Raw genomic sequence first — 17883 nt, forward strand, 5'->3', positions numbered from 1 at the left:
TCCTTAACCCACCCCTTCCAGGAAAGTCCTTGTCCATCCTACCTGCACTTATTATGTGACCTGCTTCCCAATTTGATCCCCATTTAATCAATATTACCCAAGCAACTATCCTTGTTATAATCTTATTGGTTGACCATAGTTTTGTCCCACGTAATACCCACCTTATGATTTCCCAGTGGATCAATATACCTCAGCGACTATACTTGTAATCTAATTGATTGATTATAGTTCTGTCCCTCCTTGAACCCACCTCACCTCCTGGCTTTACTCAATAAAACACCCTTGAGAAGCAGTGTTGATGGGCAACCCACTTTCCAGGACCCCTTCTGTCTCTCCTAGACAACTTTCTTTCCTTCAATAAATTCTCCCTACTCTTAAAAGAAAAGCTGGATATCAGAAGAGTAGACATACACATGACTAGAAACAGACTCATCGACTAGAAACAGACCCACTGGAGCAATTGTCAGTCTATGCTGCTGCGTGTACCTCCCAGATAGGGATACCCACCCCTCTTCCAGCCTGGCAACTCCCCAGCCACAGTGACTGCTAACACATGACTGTTGTCAAAAGTACGGTGACCTATTTACTTTCCCTGAGCATTATGACATCCCCAAAAGGACAAGAAAAGCTTAAATAAAGAGAAAAAAAATCAGGCAGAAAAGTTCATGTTAGCCTGACATATGAACAGGCAAGGATGCCTACTGATTTTAGACAATGACTCAAAAGGAGTTGTTCCATACTCTACTGGAACGGGGCCCTGAGGACAAGAGATAATTCTTGCTTCTGCTCTCAATTAATCATAACGTTTCTCCATGGAAAGAATTTCATGGTGATGTAAGCACTCTTGTGCCCGCTGCCCAGACTGCAAACAGCTCTTGCTGTGTTATGAAAAGTACTATAAAAGGGCTAAGAGGAATTCTGGTAATTCTGGGATTGGGCTCTGCTAATGTGTGTAACCTTAATTTCCCTATACGTAAAATATTATATTAGGAATTGAACTAATCTCTGATTATAAAGGCATTTATAAGCTAATGGATAGAAAGTTATACAATGAGTATTCCTATTCTGATGGTCTACATTTTTATTCTATTTCAAATATTGTTTTGCCTTGACTTAAAAGCCTTGATAATAATAATACTTCTATTTTGTGTAAGGTTTTCTAAACACTCCCTCAGTAATCCTCATAAAAATACTTTGAGGTAGACAGAGCTGCAGTCATCTCCATTTCATTCAGAAGAAGACTGGTTGAGAGGGCAAGCACTCTATTTAACCATCACTAACTCACGATGACCTTGGAAAAGTTCTAGCTTCCTGGTATCATTGTCTTTTTCACATATAAAATAAGAGGGTTTGGCTAAAATATTCAAAGTCCTTACCAATCTGTCCTTAAGTCTAAAAACATACAAGAAGATTTTAACCACAAAAGAAGAGAACACAACTCATGCAGTCTTGATAAGCAGGTCAGTGAAAACATCCTTTTAAAGGAAGATTCCTCCTAAGCAACACCAACCAGGAGATACATGAACAGCTGCCCCGTAATGGACTGTGTGCAAGAAGTACTCCTTAAATATTCACTGTAGCTAAGTCCATAATATCATAATATTCCAAATCCAATACAGCAAGATTTGGGGGGACACTACAGAAAAAGGCCTCAAGGGGAAATCTGTGATAAACACAGTATGGTAACCCTTCAGTCACAGAGATACTGGACAGTGAAGACACTGTCACTGTGTTCTCCAAGTGTCTGTGAAGGCAGCAATGGAGGTGAATTAGAAAGTCAAGGAAGGGTACTGATTTAATATCTGCCATATAATTTTAATTTTTAAAGCAGATAATACAGCCCACGGAGAACAAAAGCACAGAGTGGGTAAAAGCCTGGGTTAGGGGTTAGACAAGGGCTTAACTAGTTCTATGATCTCAGGCAAGGTTTCAGTTTCCTCAATTCTTAAAGGAGAAGAGGAATTCAGAGGTGCTTCCCAGTGCCTCTAACAGCCTTTGATTCTCTAGGATAGCACTATCACTGGCCTCAAAATTTTCCCTTTTATCTACTTTTATTTTTGGCCTTCCAAATCATTTATTACACCACTCTTGTATTATTCTAATAACGTTCCAAAATGGTCTCTCCCTATCACACATTTTCCCTACTCCAGTAAATTTTGCAAGGGACCCTTTGAATAATGCTCAGGAAAAATGGTTTGTACCAAGCCCCTCCTCCCCTGCTCAAAAGTCTCAAATTCTTACCCTAAAATCAATTTTGAACCCTGCTCCCATGCAATGGTCACACCTGGTGCCCTCCTCCTGATGGCTCAGAGGGAAGAGGAATGATTCATGAATCAGACAGCACTCTATCCTAACCAGGCACTCTTAGCAGTTATTGGATGGCCACAGACAAACTAGTTCATCTCTGAGCCTATATTAAATGGCTATAGCCAGCCCTGCTACTGAATGGGGGTTTTTCTTCCTAGCTTCTCTTTCTCTTGTCATTATTTGTTATATCATTATGTCCCTTCTTTGATCTATTGACCATTTTTACACCAGCAGTCTTGCCTGAGGGCAGATCATCTGTTCTGTGGAATAAAGCACACTGACTTTAGTGCCTGAAATTAACAAAAAATATCTTTTACTCAGAGAACATTTTTTTATCATTTCTACATTTATCAGTTCAGCTCCAGATGGCTGAGACTACTAAAGGTCTGGCACCTATCCAGACCTTAGAAGGGCCATAAATCCAATATGGCCTGTCATTGTATGTATTTAATATGCTCCAATCTGCCCAGGAAAATGCAGGAAACTATAAAGATGATGTTTATGGAACATCTGAACCAAACCCTAAAAGATATAGGAAGAGGTGAGCAAGAAGAAAAGATAGGACTGGCTGAGAACTCGCACAAGGACGTTTGCTTTGACTTTTCTCAAATCCAGTTTAGTCTGACTCAATTTGGAAAACATTTATTCCATGCCAGTTGTGCTCCAAATGAGTCCTTCATGATGAATGAATTTTACTTATGATATAGAACTTTAAAGCCTATTACTTAACACTGTAACTCAGAGTATGAAGTAAAGTTAAGACAATGATGTAATATGAAAAGTAGTTATCTTTGACTCTGGATTTTTTTTTCCCTTCTTATTATATTTACCACAGAAAAATATTTCTCAGGGTAGAATGCAGGGATCAAAGTGTAGTTCTGCAGGGCTCAAAACACTCTTACATGGCTCTTCTGTACATGAGCAGATCATCTACAATCTCTGCTACTACCATTATTGTTCCTGAATATAGTGCTCACAGTACACAATTCCAAGATCCCTAAATTCCTTTAGTTCATTGACTGTTATCATACACTCCCTTTGCCTGTAATCCAGATATGCTAAGCCCTGGGAAGGAGTACTTATCTATATTTTAACAAAGCAAGACAAAGCAAGGTCAGACCCAAAAAGAAATCTCAGGGAAGTAACTCTAGGATTTTTCCTAATAGGCTGGTGGTTTTAAAACCTCTATCATTTTGAGGGTGCTCCAAGGTTTGTCTCTAGCATAACTGCTACCTATTCTAGTTTAAATTGATACTTCTTATATTATTATTTACCTTGTTATGCACATGACAATTGCTACTATAATGGCGATCTGCACAGCTCCAATAATGGCTGCAATAAGAACATGAGTAAGTTTCTGCCTACTTGGCACTACATAGAGAATACTAAAGTCTGTCTTTTCACAGTGCTGTCCAGTGTAACCAGATTCGCATCTGAAAAAGAAAAAAAAAAGGAATTTCTATAGGAATTACAAAATTTTACACTGAAGGTTTCTAAGTTAAAAGATATCAAAGAATGAAAAAATTTAAACAGGAACAGAAAACAGATCACTTTTCTAGCACCTGAAAAAACACGTCATTTGTGTATTTTCCTAATCTTCTTGATGCCTATGTTACATGGTGCTTCTTTTAATTATGCTAAAACACATGAATTTTAAAGTTGCTAAATAAGTCTTTGTCATCATCATTTAAAAATAGAACCACAACATTCTATCCAGAAACTATAATATGGCTAACTTATCTGTTCCGCATTCTAAGATATTATCAGCAGTTTTCAATTTTCACAATATAAACTAGTTGTGATAAACATCTTACACATGTGCACTTTTCCACACTGTTATTCTGTAGGTTTAGATGCCTGGAAATTGGATTACTGAATAATAAACAAGTGCAAACATTTACTATTCTATGAACACACCATCAAATTATATTCATGACACTTTTCAGTGTACAAAGAACAAACATTTACGAAGCAGAGAGAAGACGAAAATAAGTTATTAATAACAAACAGAGTGAAGTAGTCAAGTGAGTGTTAACCTTAGAAATTTCTGAATTTCAATTAAAAGTAAATACAAAGGCAATATTCTCAGCTGAGGATAATAACTTGACAGAAGGAAACATTTAAGATATTTAACAGAAAATTCATATTTTAAGCCAGCAGAAGTGAAATGTATAAATTAGCCAGGCTTCACTTGGAAGTGATTAGCAAAACATGCGAAGTGTAAGGACAATGTGTATACTTATTAATGTATCACAAAGGATTTGAAGCTTATCATAAAGCACACATAACAACAACAGACAGGAAACCTGGATAAAGGGAAATCAGGAAAGCCATGGCAATCTGAGTTTACCTGCCAATCCCCACAGTGCCTGGACAGTTGTCAGCAGGTTTCACATTGGGCTCTAAGCTTCCCAACAGACAAAACAAGTAGTAAGGCAGATACAGAGGTCATAGCATAGAATTGAGAGCCTAGAAATAAGCCATATCTCCATGGTCAACAGATTTTTAAGAAGGGTGCTAAGATAGTTCAATGGAGAAAGAATAATCTCTTCAACAAATGATCCTGGGATAACTGGATACCACAGATAAAAGGAAGAAGCTGAATCTCCTCACAATATACATAAAACCTGACTGAAAATGGATCACCGATCTAAATGTAAGAGCTATAGCTCTCAAACTCTTGGAAAAAACATAGCCATAAATCTTTGTGACCTTAGAATGGGCAATAATTTCTTAGCTATGACACCAAATGCAACAATAACTGTAACAACAGAGATAAACTGGACAAAATCAAAATTACGATCTTTTGTACCTATCAAGAAACCCAAAACCCACCAAATAAATGAAACAGTATGCAAATTATATATCTGATAAGGGATATGTACCAAGAACATGTAAAGAACTAATAATAAAAAGACCAAAACAATCGCCAATTAAGAAACGGGCAAAGAATCTACACAGACATTTCACCAATAAGCACTGAAAAGACACTTAAGTAGCTAATACAGAGTCATCAGTCACTGTGGAGATGCAAAGCACACTACAATCAGATACCATCTCACACTTATAGTACGGCAGAGTCAAATGATTACAAATGTGAGTGATGGTACTATAGGGAATGTAAAATGGTACAACTACTTTGGAAAACACTCTGGCATTCTCAACAAGTTAATCCTTGAGTTACCATTTGGTCCAGCAATTCTCCTAGGAATTTACCCAAGTGTAAAACCTATGTCCACACAAAAGTTTGACATGATTAATAATGGCCCAAAAAGTATACACATTTCAAATGTTCTTCAACTGATGAGTGTTGTCTACTATCCACACTTCAGACTATTGTTCAGCCATAAAAAGGAACAAAGTACCTTAAAACATACATACTAATATGCATAAACCTTAAAAACACTATGCAAACTGAAAGAAGTCAGACACAAAAGACCACATATATTTATTCATGTAAAATGTCCAGGGTAAGTAAATCTATTTAAAGACAGGAAATAGCTTAGTGCCTGGCTGCCTAGCGCTGAAGTTAACAGGAAGACATGGGAATAATAGGTAAAGGGTATGGAATTTCTTCTCAAGGTGATGAAAATGTTTTAAAATTGACTCTGTTGGTAGTTGCATAACTCTGAATATACTAAAAACTGCTAGCTGGGAGGAAGGATAGAAGGGAGGGAAGGAGGAAAGAAGTGAAGGAGGAAAACAGGGAAGAAGGAAGAGTAGGAGGGAAAAAGGAAAGAAGGTCAATCAAAGGCAAACAAAACAATTGCCCATAGAAGGAAATGTACCTTAGGGGATGCAGAGTGCTTCCCTAGCAGGTGGAATGCTCTAGATTCAATCCCCAGTACCACTACCACCTCCCAAAAAACAGCAATCTCCATGAAATAAAACCAAACAAATCATTTCCAAGAAGCACAATTTCTATTGTTATTAAACTCAAGGGAATTTGACCCCATTGGTTCTCATTTAAAGAGGGTACCTTCTAATGTAGAGAGTAATATCCTCAATAACACTGCTGTAATAAATTCAATAATATAATGAAGTCTCAAAGGACTTTTAAAATAATGTCCTTCATAGTAGGCTAATGGCCAAAAGTCAAAGCTTAGTAAAATCAAAATAGTCCCACAGAGAGTAATAACAGTGTCCTAGATCTGCAGTTCTTGGACAGTTTGGCTTAATCCAAAGATTAAAATCAGAATATAGAAAGCATCTTTCAGCCATATATTATTCAAGTAATCCTTCCTGGATATTATTTTCTGCAACTGACTTTCGGTCATACTCTCCAAATATCTAGAGTATTAAGTTGCTATTTCTTTTTCTGTTATTAAAGGCAGATCTGGGGTTTCAGTTCACTATCCTCCATTTTTACCCTATGTCCTCCATGGGTCATCTCCTTTACTTCCTGGTCTTGTGTGCTGATTCATACTCATCCATTTAACGCATTTACTGAGCATGTGTTATGTGTTAGGTACTACTATAGTATTTGGGATATGTTAGCTAAAGATTCCTGTCCTGTTGACCCTCTAAGAACAGGAAGGGATCAATAAACGTAATATGTAAACTAAAGAGTTATGTTAAAAGGTGGTGTGGTGTGTGCATGCATGCGTGCACGCATGCACGTGTGTGTGTGTGTGTGTGTGTAAAAGAGAGGAAGAAAGAGAGGGGTATATGTGCATATGTGGGGAAGGGTATGTGTGCAAAGGGAACCCTTGAGTGCCATGTATTGGCCGGAAAAACAGGACTGCAATTTTTAAATAAGTGGTCAGCATAGGCTATATGAGGCTAAGGTGTACTGTATTGGCACAGTGCTTGCTTAGCAAGTATGAGGTTTTGGGGTTTTATTCCCAGCACCACAAATACGTATTTTTTAAAAAGAAGGAGGCATGGGGGCTGGGGATTTAGCTCAGCGGCAAAGCGCCTGCCTGGCAAGCGCAAGGTTGTGAGTCCGGTTCCTGGTACCGGAGAAAAACCAAAAAAAAAAAAAAAAAAAAAAAAAAAAAAAAAAGAAGGAGGCATGTAAGTGAAAACATGAAGGAAGAGAGGATGTCTGCCATGCAGAAAACTAATAGGAGAGCATACCAAGCAAAGGAAGAGAGAAGCTTCCAAGCAGAGGAGCATCGTAAATGCTCTATCCAAGAATAGGCAGTATGGCTGGAGTGGAGGGGGCAAGGCAGACCAGGGCAAGACAGGAAAAAGAGCCAAACTTCATAGGGCCTTCTGCATTTAGTGATAAGGAGGAGCCACTGAACAGTTTCAGGAGAAAACAATATGAACTGGTTTTTATTTTCAAAGCCTTACTCTGGCTACTGTGCTCAATATGATCTACTGGATACCATCAAGGAGGCCGCTGCAATAATCCCAAGAAGAAAATGTTGGCATGGACTAGGAAGAGCAGTGGACTAGGAGGGAGTGGTGAGGCGTAAGCAACTTCTGGACACATTCTGAAGAAAGCGCCAATAGATTTCCTACAGCTAACTAGATATGGGGTATATACAAGAAGATGACAGTATCTTGGTGTTTTGTCTGAGCACCTCAATAGATGGAGCTGGCATCAACTGAGATGGAAAGGTCACCGACAAAGCAGATTTAGGGAGAGAAATCAATCAGGAGATCAGCTTCAGTCCTATTGAGACTAAGGTGTCAGGTACCCACTAGAAGTATAAAGGAGGAAGACAGATCTGAGTCTCAAATTCAGGAGGGACGACTAAGATTTATATAAGTCAGGAGCCATCAGCACGTGTCATGTGAAGCCCTATGACTAGGTGGAATCACTAAGGAAAACCACTAGACCTGTTGCACTGCAACTTGGAAGGGCTAAGAAGCACAAGAGGAAGCAGATGAGAAGACCAGAAGGTCAGCAAGAGAGGAGAAGCCAAGAGAGTAACCCCAGAAATCAAGCAAAGAGTGCATACTGCACAGAACAGAGGGATAAATCAGCATGCTGGCACATGTCTGTAATTCCAGCTCTCTGGGAGGCTGAGACAGGAGGATCCTGAGTTCCAGCAACCTAGCAAGATCCTGTCTCAAAATATAAAAGGATAGGGATGTAGCTCAGCGCCGAGGCCCTGAATTAAATTGTCAGGGCCACATTAATTAATCAATTAATTAATTAAAAGGGGGTGATGGATTGTGCCAGGTGCCACTGACTATTCAAAACTAATTTAGGACTAAGAATAGACGAATTCCTTTAGCAATGAGAATAGCCTCAGTGGAATGTCATGAACAAAAGCTTACTGAATGGGTTCAAGAGAGATGGGAATGAAAACGAGGAATATACTACAGAAAACTCTTTCAAGAAGCTGTACAAAAGAAAGAAATGACTTAGCAGCTCCCAAAAATGAGAATAAGGAGTTTTTTTCAAGATGGAAGAAATAATAGTTATAAATATATGTAAAATATGTTTCTATCAAGACACGATATAGAGGAAAAGGGAGGGAACTGTTGGCTGATAATAGTGACAGTCTGTGGAAGCTCTCTTCGTACCGCTTCAGTTTCCTCAGAGAACTTGAGAGTAGGACCATCGATCTAGAGTGAGGGCAAGAAAGGAGGCACTGATGATCTGTGGAGAGAAGTTAGGGCATACAGCGGCAGGCTGGGAGAACGACTGTCATGGAACTGCCTGGAAGCACGAAGGGTCACTCTGAGGCTTCCGGACACACAAGCGAGCGAGTCAAGTGCACCTAGAGGTGTGTTTTTGACAGCAGCTTCGTTCAGGCTGTGTGGGTATCACTATGACGGGGGAGAGAAGCTGAGATGAACTAGGGCTGGTTGTCGAGTGTAATGAAGCAAGGAAGGGACAGAGGCCTTCGTAAGCAGTCAACTACAGTGAAGGACCACAACAACATCCAGGGGATGACGGACACTGGAAAGGTGACAGGTCAGTATAGTAAAGTCCTACTGGCAAGGAAGGATTGCTAGGAAGAAAATAGAGGGGATTGCTGAAGGTGAAATTAGTCACAAGTATACATCTTCCACCTGTATCTCACCCGGATTTTTGTTTCTGTTTTGTTTTGTGGTGATGAGGATAGAACTCAGGGCCACAGGCACACGAGGCAAGCACTGTCACGGAGTTATACCCCCAGCCCTTCCATGAGCTACGAAACCAAAATAAATCCAACAGGCTACTAGATGTCATCCATAGTGGACATCCCAATGACAGCTTAAGACCAAGCATGTTAAACTGACCATTTTCCCCCAGACCTCCTCACTCTTCCCAATCTATTTCTTACTCAATTTGGCCCCAGCCAGAAGCCTGTGACTCTCATGACTCTTCATCCCATTCCCTTCCACTAACCCCCAGCTGGTTACCAATATCTGCCAATTCAACTATTTATTGTATTTCTATAACCCACCTACTTATCTCAGGCCCAGGACAACTCTATTATTTAATTCACGCTCTCACCTTTTATTAAGTCTAACTCTCAGTTTTCTAATGCATTTTCCACAATTCCATCTGACTGCTATTCAGATCTGATCATGTTACTGCTACGTAAAGTACTGTAATTGGTTCTCACTGCCTTTCCAAACAAAGGCCACATTTGTGGGATAGCAAAAATATTCCTCTTAGATGTGACCCCTCCTCCAACAACATTCCCCATTCCCTTTCAGGTTGACGTATCTATTCTGAAGTCCCAAATCATCTCACATATACCTATGTATGGTAACATTTTTCATGAATTTTATTTGTCATTTGTCAGTCTCTTCCACCGAGCTATGTTTTTGAAAGGTGAGCTCTCTGGATCCTTGTCATATTTATCGACCAGTGCCAGGTAGAATTTGGTAAAGTTTGCAATAAATAAACAAAACAATGGTGGGATAATGCTAGAAGATTTTAATAAAATAATAGGACTGCACTTGAAGGTTGTTCATCACTGGTTGTTTACAGCAGGCATGTTATAGTTCAGCCTGACTCTTACTGATTCTATAAATACTCAGAAAAAGAAAGGGACTAGCTGCTTTTTAAGAGTTATAAGCAGGTTAAAAAAAAGAGAGATAGAGATTCTTTAGTATTTAAGAAAATCTTCTGGTCTGTCTAAGGCAGTTCATAATCACTGTATGCCATTCCAAAAAATAACTGCTAAGTATTGGGCTAGGTCCTATTAACCACTCAGCAGTCTAATTATTTAAATACAGGATGACCAAAACTTGTATTTTTTGTTAATTTTATAAGATAATATACTAACAGTAAATATAAAAATGATGATTTTATCAAATTTATTCAATACAAGAATCAACTAGTTGAAATGACACCTGCCTGAGATGCTCTGACTAGTCAGCAGGTAAACAAATATGCTGCCAGAGTGAACTTGGGGTAAACTTAAGTGGTTAAGAAGACAGTGATTAGCAAAACAAAGAAGCACTGATGTAATGGGCTTACAGTCTAATAATGCCAATTGTTATTTATTAAATACCAGATACTGATCACTAAGCACTTTATATGTACAATCTCATTTAAACTACACTATGAGATAATTGCTATTACCATTACAATTTTAGAAATGAGGAAAATGTGGCAATTTAAGACAATGTAGACAAGTTAATGATCTTCCAAAGGAAGACAATTTAAGTATCTTTCAAAGGACATATAGCCAATAATAGGCCAACTCAGTGAATGTGATCCCAAAGCCTTTAACCACAATGCTGTTCAATCTTCTTATTGTCAGTTAGTAAAATAGCATACAGTGGCCTGGTATCATCGTTATCAGAACATCATTCTCTCTCATCCTTCATGTGGGTATCTTGAAAAATGCCCCATCCTGAGGCCAACAGAATCTGAGCTTCTATCAAGATATCTATGCCACAGTAAGACAAACAAGAGGAATTCACTGTAAGACTTGTTTTCAAACCTGGTCTGCTGTCTTATACAGGTATATTTTTTAAATCTTCAGGCAAAAATGGTAGGAGTAGACTAGCTCCTTCAAAGATGAGAGCTTTTCATCAAGAAAAAGCCAAAGGCTTAATTAACAAAAATCTATTCAATCATGTTTATAATATTTTGTTTGGGGTTTTGTTTTGTTTGCACCACTGGGCATTGAATCCAGGGCCTGCACACTGAACTATATCCCAATCCATTTTATACTTTTTATTTTGCAACAGTCTTGCTAAACCACTAAATTGCCAGGGCTGGAAGTGAGCTTGCAATTCTCCTGCCTCAGCCTCAGTGCTGGCCTTATAGGAATGTGCTACCATGCAGACCTGTTTTTAAGCAAGAGTAAAGGGGGAAATAAAAATCAAGAGTAGAAAACCAAAGGCTGATGTCCAACAGTTTCCTTTTTCTTTTGACCATTTTCTGGGTTGATAGAAACAAAAGGAAAGTATAATGTTTCTCCATGCTTCCATGTTTTGACTGAGAGGAAAAAGGATTCTGCCTTAGCTCCCAAAAGCAGAAGCCAAAAGAATGACAGAATCTTCCCTTGTCTATGGAAACATAACCTGGCTAACCAGACCAACTGCAATACAGGATGAACTCCTGGCACTAGCAGCAAGAAGAAAGAATAGCAAAAAGCAGTAAGAACATTAGGCTAAGTATCAGGAAATGTGAGACCAATTTCTTTCCCAGCTCAAATACATTTCCTGTTGACCTTGGAGAAGTTATGTAACGTCTCCGGAATCTGGGAGTTGAGGATTTACACCCTTTCCAACTCTTAACTCACACCTGGTTCTTTATCCTCACTCCCTTATTTTTAGAAATCTATTTTAGTATATATTTTGAGTTACATATTTTTTATTCTTAATATATTTTTCAGTCCCTTAATCACCTTTCACAGACTGCCTAAAACACCAAAATAGTGTTGGAATATGGTATACTATTTTATATTAAAAATATGTAACATTATCATTAAAATGTTAAGCCCATAATCTCAAAACCCTAATAAAACATGTTTTTGCATACTTCTTACCAGGTTTAGAGGAAGAGTTTTTTTAAATGATGATCTTGATTAATTTTTCACTTGCCTGTTACAGATAAATACTACTTTTTGGTAACCTTAGCCCACATTTCACTGCCTTCTATAAAACAGTGACCACTGATGGAAAAAAATTCTCACCACTGATCTGGAGGCACTGACTTACCTACAAGAAGCCTTCTGAGTAGAATAGATGAATTCACATTTCCCATGGATGCAGAAACCATTGAGGTTTTCAGGGCAAGGCATGTGGTTTCCAATATAAACATCTTCTCTTTGATCACTAGCATCTTAAAAGAACATAAACCAGGTCACTGAATAGTAAAAAACAAACTAAAAAATATCACAGGCTTTCCAAAGTTCTGAAACAGTGAATAAACTGACCCCTTGTCAACCACCTGCAGAGCAATTTGGAAAGGAGACTTATCAAATGGGGGATGGATAAGAGCCAAGGTTCCCTCCAAATTCCTATTATGCCATAAACACACCAGGAGACTATTTGGATTCAAAGCATTTAAAACTATTTGCAGGATGTGACCACTATGAGCCACTGTTTTATAAAAACAATGTGCCAAAGAAAATTACCAAAATTACCTTTCATAAAAAAAAAAAAAAAAAAAAAAAAAAATGCTAGCTCTAGAAAAAAATTGTCTCTGTGACAAAGATATATTGTATACAGCGCTGGTTTTAGCAGAGTGAACTTACTCATATCTAGGGCCTATGAAACTGAGGCCAAAACGCACTGAAACAACAGAGAGCGAGTTACAGGGTTTTAAAAGTTTAGGGTAAAGGCTTATTCTTAAAGTGAAAACAATCAAGTGTATTGATTTTTTTCCAATGAAAATAGGTTTGCTTTTTTTAATATAGTTTTTCTCAGGTGTTCCTTGTTTTAAAAAAATTCAAACATAAGAAAACAAATAATGAAATTTAAAATCATCTGAGAGCCCTCTATCCAAAGAGAACCACCATAAACATGTTTGTTGACCATCTGTTAAGATATGGGTATAATGATTTGGACCAAATTTAGCCGAAGTGAAAAAAATGGGAAGTGTGGTGAGTACTACCACTGTTGGAAAAGGGACAGAATCAGGAAGGAGAAAGAATGGGGCAGAAAAGACAGAGATGGAGGCCCAGCACTCAAACTCAGCTAATAGTCATCCCCCAACACATACATATACACAAATTTAGAAATGGATTTTTGCACCTCTTTTTTTCACATATACACCAATAACTAATGCTGTACTCCAAGGACCCAGAATTCTCCAAGGGTCTGTTTACAGAAAAACAGAAAAGTCCCCAGGTTTCCTGATGCTTCTATCTTACAGTTCAAACTTACAGATAACTATGTGTGTCAGCTGTGCAACTGGCCATTCTACCCTCAAACCTGACTGCAAATCAGGATCATAGGTCTATATTTCACACTGTTTTGAAAGGATTACTGAATATCTAATGTATGTACAATACTGCTAAAATAACCTTCTGTCTATATGACAAATCACATAACAGCAAAAGCCTTATCTGCCCAAAATATCAATAAAGGTGTCAGCAAAATCTGGAGACTGCTAAATATAAACAAATTAAAAGGGAATCAAATAGGAGGCTTTATGTATAGGTACATTTGTGGCAAGGGAAAAAAATCAACAGAGACATGAGAATATAGTTGCCAAGTGTGAAAAAAATTGAGAATTCATGATACAGATTTTATGGAAATCAAATTTTATAGATAAACAAAAAAATTAATGAGTATTAAACTCAATAATAAAATAAAGCACAGAGATCACGTCATGGCTAACAAGACCAAAGTGATGCCATTTTGCCTCAAAATTTATATATTTACATTGTATTAATTTAATGTACACCAAGAAAGAAAATGAACTACAATCCAAGTTGGGAAATCCAAGATATAAATTCTCAATTTAAAGAATGTATTTGCTACTATACGTGACTTTGGTCAAATCACTTCCTCTCACTAAACTGAATGAGATCAGCACTGTCCAACAGATATAAAGATAGGAGACATATATGTCATTTTATATTTTCTAGCAGCCAAAAAAGGTACATAGCCAATAAATATTACTTCACCAAAGTAGCAATATAAAAATTGAGATATTTCACATTCTTTTTTTTAATAAATCTCCAAAATCTGGTATTTTATACCCATAATACATCTATAGAAAGAAAGAAAGAAAAGAAACAAAAAGAAAAGAAAAAGAAAAGAAAAGAAAAGAAAAAAGAAAAGACAGAAGAAAGAAAACTTCACACAAAAAACCAAGCCCTCTAATGGGCTGCTATAACCCTGAACACTCTACCATAACATGCCATCACACAGCGGTATAGCTATCTGAGTTTTTAAATTGGTCTCTACCATGAGACTGACAACTTCCTGAGAACCTAAATTATGTGTTTGTGTTATAAACACCCAAAACACCAGGTATAATGCAAGAGGACAGGGACAGCTCTTGGTCAGACTGCCTGGGTTTGAATCCCAGTTACAGTACTCCTTAGCTGTATAAACTAAAGGCAGTTAATCATTCATGGCCCTCTGTTTCCTCATCTGAGAAACAAAGATAACAACCTCCACTTTCTACAGCACTGTTTTGTGGATGAAGTGAGGTAACACATTTAGTGTATTAGTATATTAAATTTGTACAGAATTGAAAAGAATGGTTGACAAACAATAAGTACTTACCAAATATTACCAAGTATTATTCCATGTTCAACAAATGGTAAATAAATGAATTTTAATTTTCACTTGTTGCTGTGTTATAATATAAAAATCTTCAGTTTTATGGGCAATTGCCTAGCATGCATGAGGCCCTCACTTAAGATCTTAGCACCACAGAAGAAAATAAAGTCTTCAATCTTAAAATCCTTTACTGGCAGAAAATTATTTAAGAGCTATAACTTCATTGTTTTTCATTGATAAAATTACTATTATTCAAATAAAGGTTTCCACCTTGAATCTCCTCCTAGTGAACTTTACTGCAGTCCTATCCTGTGCTTCACAACAAAGGTTGAAACTTAACAGATGTTTCATTTATAAATACTTGTAATCAAAGCAGAAGACATTCTTCAAACAATCAGCACTTATGAGAAATTCTTGCTATGATTCAAATAAAAAACACTATTTTCCAGTAGCAAAATAAAATAAAATAAAGGAATGCTCTACCAAAAATCCATTCTACCTACTTCCTAACACGACCCACACTTATTTCTAAGTGTACTGTTCTCCATCCTGACTCTCCCTTGCCCTACTCTACCAGTGAAACAACTGTTTTCATGTGAATAAGCTCATTTACCTTCTCAATTATTCCCTTAGAAAAGACTCCGTCCACCACCTGATGTACCCAAGACCACATTACTTCCCTCATCCTCATTCCATCCCCGTGCCACCTTCTAACATGCTTACTGTGGTCACTTCCTTTCTGCCCTCATTCACCAACAAACTTCCCCTCAGAAGCCCTCTAACCACCCCACTGACTGCTCCATCACGCTTCATGACACACACCCTCAGATTCCTTCAGTAAGTCTAGCACCTGGATCACAGTCTCATCAGTTTTAAAAGCGTAGTCAAAAGAGTGAGACTGAAATATTCAAATAAGTCATCATATTGACATTTCACTATCTCTGGTATCCTTGACCAGCAGGACCATTTAGACCAATGAGGCTCAAGAATGAGGCCAAAGATGGGATAAGTACCAGGATGAGATAAACCTCAGGAAAGAAGTGAAAATGGTTTCCATTATCATCTTCAGAGCCAAGGTATGCCTCTCAAGTCTATGCTGAACAAATGAATTCCAAAAATACTTCAAACTCCAAAATGTAATCAATCACCTCTTATCAACTCTTCCTTCACCTTACCCCAAACACCTTTCCCCTCCCAGCACCCTTTATTCTATTAAAAGACTCTATCACTGCGTCATCTAAGCTAAGGGCTTAGTCACTTTGAACTCCATGCCTCACAGCAGAGCTGGTATCTGTTCCTTTTGAGTCTACCTAACTCTATTCCAACACAAACAATAAGCACCACGTTCCTGCCATGCATCATTCACACAAGTAATTAACTTTGCAGCCTGGCTGTTTTCAAATACATTCTATTCAGGAAGTTCACTCAAATTTCACCTCTTCCATGACATTTCTCAATTCTCATTGTTTCCCACCAAAGAGTAATCTCATCTTTTCTCAATGTCCATTCCACACTTTAACTACACTACATTTTATGACAATAATCAATTTACATTTTGTTAGAAGTTGTAAGTATTTATTACTGTGGGATAAACTCTACAGATGCATATTAAGTACTAAATATCTTTCTGTCTATATGTAGTTTCTTTTTTTTGTCTTTTGTTTGTTTTTTTCCAGTACCGGGAATCAAACCCACAACCTTGCGCTTGCCAGGCAGGCACTGTGCCGCTGAGCTAAGTCCCCGGCCCCCATATGTAGTTTCTGATAGACACTATACGTTAGGTACATAGCAAAGTTTATCTATCAATTATGATAACTTCATTAAAAGTATAGAACAATTCTTCCATGTAAATAATTTTTAGCATCTCACAATAGGCACTAATTTATCAACATGCAGTCATATTATAATGTGATTTTAATCAACATACAAGAACACATAATTCTCCAAATTGTCTCAAGTATGAGCTTCTCAATACTGAAAGATGTCCTTTCTGTTCTAGTAATGTACTCTCAGTATAGAGAATGAAACTGGGAATGATCTACTATGTCCCCTTTATCAGAATACAGGAGATTTCCTATTTTAAATATAACACTTTGTATTAGCACAGACACTTGTATTTCAGGGGCCATGGGTTATAACACAGTTGATGACATTAAGTTAACATTTATTGACCACTTATGTCAGACAATATTCTAAGCACTTGGCATGTGTTGTCTCATTTAATTTTTATAAAGCTCTATAAGATAAGTACTATTACCATTCCCAAGATACGCTTCTTTTTTTAGGAATTAGTCATATGAGGTAGATCATACATTTTTTAATGTCCATTAGAATAACCAAACAAATGAATAAAAGATGTATTTGTGATAGGTCAATTATATACAAGTTCTGACAGGGGTATCAAAAGATCTAGACTTGCTTCAGTCACCTAGATCTAATATTCACTGAGTTTCAGTGTTCCACTGATTTAGTTTTCTTACGAAGCAGTGGTAAGGATCAAACAAACGCATGTAAACCCAAATCATAAAAGAGCAACGGATGTGAGGACAAGGAATCCAATTTCTGCTCTAACCTCTACTGGACTAAGACTTTGTGCAAACAGATCTTACAGCTTCTTTGACCTACATCTACCCTTTCAACAAGTATGGGGCAACTACTTAATACCAAACATTCTGCTAGGGTTAGGGATATAAATTGAAAATGACAGATACTATTTTCTGTCCTCATAGAATTTATAGCCTATGGGAGAGATACAGATGAGTAAAAAAGACATTACAACAGAGTTGATTAAGAGCCAGATAAGAGAGAATATAAAAGAGGCACCTAATTCAGATTTAAGAAAAAACACTTCTCAAAAGGAAATGGTTTTCAGATTGAGACTAAAAATAATTAGTAAGACAAAGAAGTAAAGACTTCCAGGCAGAGGGAAAAAGATTCAAAGACCTAGGCATAGCAGGAAAGTGTTAATAGCAGATTCTAGAAAAG

The 17883-nt window shown here is 37.5% G+C and overlaps 1 protein-coding gene across 1 annotated transcript in view; it reads right to left on the reverse strand.

The window, feature by feature from the left end:
* The window catches only part of Tmeff1 (transmembrane protein with EGF-like and two follistatin-like domains 1), a gene marked incomplete at its 5' end in the record, with an annotated part of 94688 nt that overhangs the window by 2016 nt on the left and 74789 nt on the right, over positions 1-17883 (reverse strand). Inside the window, 2 exon segments of the mRNA XM_013513288.1 lie at positions 3582-3740; positions 12379-12502. Coding sequence (XP_013368742.1) covers positions 3582-3740; positions 12379-12502 — 283 coding nt within the window.

Source organism: Chinchilla lanigera, unplaced genomic scaffold, assembly GCF_000276665.1.
Source record: "Chinchilla lanigera isolate Chin_1 unplaced genomic scaffold, ChiLan1.0 scaffold00018, whole genome shotgun sequence".
NCBI classification, from domain to species: Eukaryota; Metazoa; Chordata; class Mammalia; order Rodentia; family Chinchillidae; genus Chinchilla; species Chinchilla lanigera.